The sequence below is a fragment of the Hypomesus nipponensis genome, chromosome 18 (genome assembly GCF_054491055.1).
Source record: "Hypomesus nipponensis isolate SF chromosome 18, ASM5449105v1, whole genome shotgun sequence".
Classification (NCBI taxonomy): domain Eukaryota; kingdom Metazoa; phylum Chordata; class Actinopteri; order Osmeriformes; family Osmeridae; genus Hypomesus; species Hypomesus nipponensis.
The window spans coordinates 5,117,715-5,125,716 of NC_140378.1; the positions used below are offsets into that span (position 1 = coordinate 5,117,715).

General features: G+C 45.7%; 2 protein-coding genes across 5 annotated transcripts; both read right to left on the reverse strand.

Moving 5' to 3' along the window:
• Positions 1 to 462: 462 nt before the first annotated feature.
• ikzf4 (IKAROS family zinc finger 4) lies at positions 463 to 4,715 on the reverse strand. The gene is made up of 9 exons (XM_084680801.1): positions 4,615 to 4,715; positions 4,229 to 4,392; positions 4,038 to 4,107; positions 3,802 to 3,927; positions 3,374 to 3,664; positions 3,033 to 3,263; positions 1,992 to 2,141; positions 1,677 to 1,808; positions 463 to 1,565 (listed from the first exon to the last, which is right to left on the reverse strand). The coding sequence occupies exons 3-9, from the start codon at positions 4,078 to 4,080 to the stop codon at positions 787 to 789; spliced, it is 1,752 nt and encodes a 583-aa protein (XP_084536927.1). The 5' UTR covers positions 4,081 to 4,107; positions 4,229 to 4,392; positions 4,615 to 4,715; the 3' UTR covers positions 463 to 786.
• Positions 4,716 to 4,790: 75 nt separating this feature from the next.
• Positions 4,791 to 7,652, reverse strand: dnajc22 (DnaJ (Hsp40) homolog, subfamily C, member 22). 4 transcript variants are annotated; one of them, XM_084680803.1, is made up of 5 exons: positions 7,549 to 7,640; positions 7,394 to 7,459; positions 6,416 to 7,040; positions 5,927 to 6,219; positions 4,791 to 5,315 (listed from the first exon to the last, which is right to left on the reverse strand). In XM_084680803.1, exons 3-5 carry the CDS (start codon positions 6,951 to 6,953, stop codon positions 5,133 to 5,135), a joined length of 1,014 nt encoding a protein of 337 aa, XP_084536929.1. In that variant the 5' UTR covers positions 6,954 to 7,040; positions 7,394 to 7,459; positions 7,549 to 7,640; the 3' UTR covers positions 4,791 to 5,132. The 4 variants fall into 4 exon arrangements, 2 of the variants coding, with proteins under 2 accessions (XP_084536929.1, XP_084536928.1); XR_014732117.1 differs by lacking the exon at positions 7,394 to 7,459 and adding an exon at positions 5,598 to 5,703 and having other exon boundaries at positions 5,228 to 5,315; positions 7,549 to 7,652; XR_014732118.1 differs by lacking the exons at positions 4,791 to 5,315; positions 7,394 to 7,459 and adding exons at positions 5,333 to 5,501; positions 5,598 to 5,703 and having other exon boundaries at positions 7,549 to 7,652.
• Between the last annotated feature and the right edge of the window lie 350 nt (positions 7,653 to 8,002).

Here is an 8,002-nt window from a genome sequence, read left to right on the forward strand (position 1 = left end):
AAACCTGTGGTTTTATCCAGAACACATATGTCATTTTGACTGAATCCATTTGAAAGTTACCATTGCTAACATTTGAGAGTTGCAATTGTTGTCTGAGAGGAAGTAATGTCAAGTAAAATAATAGGGAAAACTGAGTATACAAGATGTGCCAGGCTATACATTGTCTCCACTGATCTGGAATCGATTTGAGAGCCTAAGGCAGATATGTGTCTATGACCTTGAGGGAATGTTTCTTTGTTGAAGCTAACTTCATTAGTTTACAAATAATCACTGTGTCATACAAAGATAGAAGTTTTGGTGTGAAATGCATACATTCTTCTTTACTGATTGTTAACATTTAGGAAACCAATATGTGTTTTACAACATTGCCAATAGAATTACTGTAAATGTTTGTGTGCCAGAGAATACAGGATACAATGGGCTCTACTTTGTTTCAATTAAATTCACAAGTGAAAATCTATGTAAATTTAGAACATTTAATTTTGTTTTAAAATGTTCCCAGAACATATTGGAAAACATGTTTGACAAAGCAAGCCATGCATTTAGAACACATATATATTTATATATATATATATGACAATCCTCAATAATAATGACCCCATGGTACCTAAATACCCCTGAGCCGACGTCCCCAAAAATTCTGAACTTACTTTGATTCCTAGTAGAACCTTTATTTGGAAATGTTACCCCGACTTTGTTAAATGTGTTTAAACAAGCTGAAAAGGGGGCTGAACAAGGTTTCGACTAGAGGGTTCTGCTAAAATAGCAGCAGAACTCTTCATGGTTTCAGGGAGAACCTGTTTTGGGGTGCGTTCCTCTTCCGAGGACGTGTTCTCCACGGAAAATGTGGGAGGTGAACTCGTAGCGGTCTCTGCTGCGGTGACCACAGACGTTGCACTCCAAGGGTTGGCGGAAACCATGGCAACCCATGTGGAGGGTGAACATGACGTGATCCAGGAAGAGGATATGACAGTGCTCACAGCGGAAAGTACACAGGATTCCCCCCTTTCCGTCCACCACCTGAACCTCCTCCCAGGAGGAGAGGGCCCAGTCAGGGCCCCTCCTGGCCGCAGTGGTGACGCCGGGCCTCCTTTTACCTTTCAAGTCGTGGCTGAGGCTGGCCCTGAGGCTGGCCCTGAGGCTGGGGAGCGTGGCGGTCGGGGGGTTGTTTGACTGCACTCTGGCCGCATTCTGCTCCTCAGCTGTGCTGTCTGTGTTGGTGGAAGCGTGGCAGCCTTGGCTGAGGCCCTCATCCGCCTCCCATCCAGCCGAGGCCCCGCCTCCACCTCCCCCACAGTTGAAGGCCCAGGGTCCGTCAGGAGCCTTGTAGCTGGAAACAGGCCTCACTGATACGCGCTCAGGCAGGCAGGAGGGCTGAGGTTCTTCGAGTTTGGCAGAGTTCTGGTCCTTTGCTCGAACCTTGGACCCGGTAGGGTGCCTGCTCACCATCCCCACCCACCTGGCGAGGTCCCTTTCTGGGTGTAGGCTATACCTGTCCCCCTCCTTAGAGCCAGGGGGAAACTCAAAACAGGAATCTTGCATGGCAAGCCACAAGTGCTTTCCCCCTGTGCAGTGCAGAGAACAGTCAGGTTATCCGTTAGATGCATTTGTACAGCTCAGTTGTACAGTCGTGTTTTCAGTGTCTGCAGTTTTTGTTTAATAGATAACCATCTCACCTACGAACTTCTGAGGTGTTGAGCTTTTACGCTTGGTGATGCTGTTGGCCAGATGGGCTATTAGGGGGAGTATTTCTGTGGACGACTGAAGTTCAGGCTCTGTCATTGACCCCAGGCTCTTAGACTGTTTTCCTGCTTACAGTAGCACACACAAAAACCCACCAGCGTCAATCTTTGGAAAACCTACCCATTCATTGAGTCAAATAGATCCCAAGTTGGTTATGGTCTAAAACACGGGTCTACTGACGTTAACCTTTCTGTCTCCAGTGCCTCACACAAGGTGGTTATATACATCTGTAAGTGTGTGTGTTTTACCCTGTGCGTTGTGGCCGCTGAGAGCAGCAGGGTTCTCCAGGCTGTGTAGGCCGCGCTGGCAGCGCCCGCGGTGTTCCTCCAGAGCGCTCTGCTGCGTGTAGCTGCGACCACAGTTGCTGCACTTAAAATGCTTACCTGTTGTTGAGCAACCTGAAACACGCAAAGCCAAACATTAACGTGGTCAACTGGCCAGCTTTTTACGCTTTCTTGTATGGTCTTGTAAGTGATGCCTTAAATTACACTGCTGAAAAGAATGGTTTCTTATCTTAGTTATTTTGATAAAACGTTTTGAAAGAAAATGTTAATTAGGAACATTTGTCAATTTCTGCACTAAGGGGAGTGAATATGTTCCCTGCTAAGTTGCAAAATGACAGGTCACACATCAATTCCAAATATGCAACAACAAAAAAATATAGTAAAAGGCGCCAATGACGTTGAAAAAACACCCATTTCTTCACCGCAAAGTTCCGACTTAAGAAACACCCGGAGAAGGGACTGACGTCACTTCGCTGAAATCCAAAGTTTGCAAACATCTTTTCTTTGAAATGGAAGCGATAGAAAAGACCCACCTAGGCCATTCACTAGATCAGCACCTGTGTGAATGTGTCTTCATCAATTGAAAACACCAACAGGATATCCTGTTTTCTAAAATGTTCTAAATGTCATCTTGTCTGTGGGGAACAGCATATTCTAGTAAAACAAATATATATTGACTCTGAAAGCTGATGTAGTTTGACCAAGTTTCCCAAAAGAGACTCTTGAGTCCTTGTTTACACAAACAGTGGGTTTAAAATGCACGTTCTTCACTACCTATGCGTGCTCTTCCAACCTAACTCATTACACAACTATAACATAAGGAGGGCAAAGAGTAACAGTAAAATAAAGTATAAAAATGTGTTCGACGTTAAGTAAAAAAAAAAATGAAACGAAAAATGCGTGCAAGTTACAGAATCCCTCTATTCACGTATGGAAACCCACAACAGGTGGCCCCTGCCAAGCCCAGAGCTCTATGACTCCTTCCCCCCCCGGGCTGTTCCTTACCGGCGTGGGTGCGGAGATGACCAGCCAGGGCGTCTCTCCGACGGCAGGCATAGTTACAGTGGGGGCATTTGAAAGGCTTCTCTCCTGAATGCAGCTTGGTGTGGCGCAGAAGGTTCCCCTTCTGTGTGAAGGCAGCGCCACACTCCTCACACTGGAACGGGCGCTCACCTGACGACCAGCACGGGGACACACTGGTCATGGTTTCCTCTTCAGAGGGGTTAAGGAATTTGTCTTGTTAGCCGAGGAGAAAGAGTGAGACCCTCTACTGAGTCATTCTTTGGGGGGTTTTAAGAGCTACAGTATAGGGTGCACACACCCCTGGCCCCTCCATCCCGGCTCACCTGTGTGACTGCGTTTGTGGACCATCAGCACGTTGGGCCCATGGCACATCATTCCACACACGTCGCATTGGAGCTTCCCGTTCGGCAGTCGGACGGGGCCGGGCGATGACGCTTTCAGGCTGGCCAGCGCACCCTCACTGGTTCTTCTCTTCTTTCCCCGCCATGCAGCACTGGCCCCTGCTACAGAGCCCTCTCTGTTCTTCAACGGGTCCCCTTCCCTCACTTCCCCTCTCTCTGGTGGCGAGGCACCAGATGACTGCCCGCTGTAGAGCTCTGTGGTGACCGAGGTGGCTGGGTGAAGTACAAAGCACTCAATACATTGATGGGTACATACACAAGAATTGTACAGTGTTTGTGCAGAGAGATGATGTACATGTATATACAACATTTATATCACATGTTGATTGTATACAATGTATATAACCCACATGTTCCGGAAAACGAACCAGTGATGAAGCAGTTTGGGGAGGACCGCTGGCGGTTGGAAGTGCTTTCTGACAGAGCCCCGTCCCCTCCATTGAATCCCCGTTCTGTGGCAGGATCCACTGTTCCACCTGTAAAGAAACACAGTTTGTATTCCCCTATTGTTTGACTTTATTTCTGACAAGAATTCCCACAAAGCTAGATGCACTACTTGATCATCAGACACGTTGTTTCTCCTTACCTGAAACATAAGGGGCTCCACTGCGGTGATCAGCTGCGTTCATTCTCACCGGATGACTGAGGAAAGGGACCTTTAGAGACACAGAAGAAGCCTTGAGCCTTCTTTGCAAAGCAACAAATTCAGTATTGTTTTAAAACTTGTCACATTTGTAAAAGTCAAACTTGCAAAAGTATGTATTTTCCCCCCTCTACCAGTTGTCTTCCTATTGTTGAATGGAGGACTGCAGAATTCAGTCTTTAGATTCTCCTATTTGGCCCTGATGTGAGTTCCTCAGAATCTGTCATTGGAGGTGCAGCCTACTGACAGACACTGTCCCTCCTCCTTCAACAGTGAAGAGTGAGATCGCAAAACCCTGCTGGGTCATTCCAAGGAAAGTGAACATTTTAGGTTTTTGTATTATTCATAAAAGTTATATCCGATTGCTTTCTCCTTTACCCACAAAAGACAAAAAATGAAAAAACAAGTACATGTAATGTTTTTTTTATATGTTTTGTATTTCTTAGCAGGTGGTCTTCTATAATATCCCCAAGGGGTAACTGTATGACACTGTAAGGATCAGAATAAAGGAACAGTTTACCTGTTTGCATTATTAGCTGCATGTACAGATATGAATGTTCCTGTGGATCAGTGAAGCTGTGCCTCCTATTCAGTCTGCAGGATGATGAATTGCAACCCGAAAAAATTAATTGTCCAAATAAAAAGTTTTATTTTTACGATTAATGTAAGATCAAGCATACACAGGGACAGGAAACGTAAATAGCCAGATATGGCCTCAATGCTTTATTTCAAATAAACACATTTCTAATAAACATTTACTCAACATGACACTTACTTGCAGACATGATATTCTCTAATTTGCCACAGGATGTCAGCAAAGGACTAAGGCTTGTCCATTACATCTGAGAGACAAACACGTAATCCACTGCATAGTACAAAGCCTCCAAATAATTGGAATCTAGAATGACGAAATCTTGGTATTGTGTTGGGAACAAATGGCATTTGCAACTATTGACAAACTGATGAAATGACATCTCCACAATGTGACACTGATTTGGTGTGATGATCACTGAAGGGTCTGTGTGCGTTGAGGGTGAGTCACTTGTGTCGATCAACCTTGTGCCTTCGGAGCAGAATCTCGTAAGCTTCCTGGATCTTTAGGAACATCTCCTCTGCCTGGGCTGCCTGGGTGGGGTTGTGGTCTGGATGCCACACCTTCACCAGCTCCCTGTAGCTGTGTGTGATGTCCTCCAGAGATGCCTCCTCGGTCAACGACAAAACCTGAAAAAGCACACACTTGTAACTTCATCAACACAACGAGCATGATACTATTTTCCCCAGGAATAAGAAGCAGAAACGTATTGATCATGCGATGTTACACGCAATGCAGAGCCGTGACACCAACACACACGCGCTCAAGTTTCCACCGAGGAAATTCCTTCTCGGCTTTTCTGCCATCCTGCTGTCCTACCACCAAAGGAAACCAGAAGCACAGATTTGTACATCAACCCATGTGAGCACAGGGAGAAAAGATAACTCAGAGATATCCCAGCGATAGCCCACCTGAGCAGCAGACTGTGCCCTCGGTGAGAATCAAAAACAGGTCTCTCTTTCTGTGCCACTACAGTAACGGAACTGTGTCAAAATGCCACCTTGGACAGTAGGTCAGCTGAGGATATGATGAGGAGAAATGAAAGCCCTCCTTTAATTGAATAAACTTGACAAGATTACCGCTTTGTAACCACCAACAGCCAAAATAGGAAAAATGTGTAATTGTAGGAAGACAAACTGAACAGCACGTGCACAAAATAACCACATGACAGAAAACTGCTTTTGTGTTTTTGGTGTTTTTTACAGTTGTGTCCACGCACTGCGACACAGTTCGCACTCACCGTTAATGCCTCTCTCTCTTGGTGACTGTGCTCCCTGAGGAGTATTTCTAGCACCTTCTTCCAGGCCTCCTCAGTATATCCCCCTCCCGTGAAGAAGCACAGCATCTTGTAGGGTATCAGTAGGAGGTACTCCACCACACCTCGCAGCCAGGGAAAGAACCAGAACACATCCAGCAGGGCTGCCAAACAGTCTGAGATGTAGTAGAGCGTAGCGGTGGTGTTGTGGAATATACAGTATCCCAGAGGAGCGGAGAAGGCCAGCCAGGCCAAAGCCAGCCGGGTCAGCCGTGGCACTGGGAGTGAGAGGACACAGGAAGTTGGTGAGTCAGAGGCAGAATCAGCAAGGTATTGCTGGAGACAAACTATTCAAAACGAAATTGGTAAGCCGTGAAATTGGAATCCCAGAAGGAAGACAGAGGGGCAAAAGAGGTACTGGACAGAAAATAAACCAAGAGGAAAAAGCAGGACAGTGCGTCTCAAAATGCCCACCTAGTTTCTGACTCTCAGGTGACTGAGGGGGTTTGAACTTGCGGTGCTGGGCTGCTGTGTAGCTGGCAGCCAGACTGATAGGCAGAGGAGACAGGCTGCTGCCATAAAAGATAGGGGAGGTGACCACACAGGCAGTCAACGTCTTGCGGAGATCTGAGGTCTGCTGGCCCACGCTGGACACCAGGTGCACTCCTGCACCCACCGACAGTGGCAGGACCAGCAGGTAGAAGAAGCTGAGCGTGTTCAGGCCCATGAGAGCCACCACGCCAAAGTAGATCCCGACACAGACCTGCCCAGCCCATCGTACTGGGCCCACAGCAGGGGGCTCAGGTCTTCTCCTCACACCTGCCGCCTGCTTGTTAGCTTCGGACACGTAGGCAGGGATTCGGTAGAAGTCTCTAGACCAGCCCACACCGAAGCCCCCGAAGGTGAGCATCCACAGCAGGGCATGGCTGTCTCTTCCTAAGTATAAGTGGTGCAGGCCCAACGGTCCAGCCATCGCCCATAACGCATAAGTGACTGTCACTCGTTTCACCATGGTAGGTTCTCAGTAGATCACTGCTTGGACGATGGAAGAAACTGAGCTGACATCCTTCCCAAAGAGAGCCCGCAGTTCAAAAGCAAGCTAGGGAAATGAAGGGAAGGGTCAAATGAGGTTAGTGTTGATGTTTCCTAAACGTGTTTCAATTGCACAATTGTTCAATTTTTCTGAATCTGAGGGACAGATTACCCAGTTATAAGCACATTTTAATTGAGAGCAGCAGTCACTAAATTATAAAAGTATGCTACGTTAGTTACAGTTATATTAAAACACCCTTGAAAAGATTTAATAACAAATGTAATCTGAATAACCTCTGTATCTCTTATTCAGTTTTAATCTGCGATCTAATTCAGTTTGATAAAATGCTAAATTTATTCAGAGGACACTTGAAAAAGTGTGTAAAGCTGTTCACACCCCACACAAAAATAAAAAGGTACTTGGTATTCATAGGTCATCTGCAGGATAGCCAGCCGTCTGATTCACCTACTTAAAGTTGTTCAAAACTATAAAACCATGTAAATAACTCGTTATTCAACTGGCAGTATATTTCAATTGACTTGATTGATTAGTTCATTTGAAGTATTAATCTTACCCCAACAAGTATTTTCCAGTTGCCTACAACTTCCGTCTTTTAGAGCAAGTCGTTCCTTCAGTTCTATGGACTTTGGATGATGACAATAAAATTGTCACTGCGCACTGGCTTGAATTGGCATGGACTTTATAGACCCCTCAAATCAAGTATAGGCTACTGAAGTCCGGTTAAATGTGGTTAAACTTTAAAGTTTGGGAGGTATTCAGATTTTCATTGCTCATAGCCTATTATTTAAATTATTTTGAGTGTCTAGAATTTTTGTGTTTAACTTTTTATGTTGTGGATTTGACTAAAGTACTTTTAAGCTATGCTTTCTAAAGCGCTGGATTATAGACACTTAAATGAATTTTGGACTGGCCATGCTTTGCGAAATATACAACCAATGATCTCGCGAGGAAGTTCGACCTGACATGATGTGTGTCTACAATCGTTTATTATCACATGGTGGCGCGTG

Excerpts from the sequence above, each read along its gene's own strand:
- ikzf4 (XM_084680801.1), bottom strand. The coding sequence starts at position 4,080 with ATGAACGCAGCTGATCACCGCAGTGGAGCCCCTTATGTTTCAG. Across the intron at positions 3,928-4,037 it reads TGGAGCCCCTTATGTTTCAG|GTGGAACAGTGGATCCTGCC; the intron begins GTAAGGAGAAAC and ends GTTTCTTTACAG. Across the intron at positions 1,566-1,676 it reads AACACCTCAGAAGTTCGTAG|GGGGAAAGCACTTGTGGCTT; the intron begins GTGAGATGGTTA and ends TGCACTGCACAG.
- dnajc22 (XM_084680802.1), bottom strand. The coding sequence starts at position 6,953 with ATGGTGAAACGAGTGACAGTCACTTATGCGTTATGGGCGATGGCTGGA. Across the intron at positions 6,220-6,415 it reads ACCTGAGAGTCAGAAACTAG|TGCCACGGCTGACCCGGCTG; the intron begins GTGGGCATTTTG and ends TCTCACTCCCAG. Across the intron at positions 5,316-5,926 it reads AAGAGAGAGAGGCATTAACG|GTTTTGTCGTTGACCGAGGA; the intron begins GTGAGTGCGAAC and ends GTGCTTTTTCAG.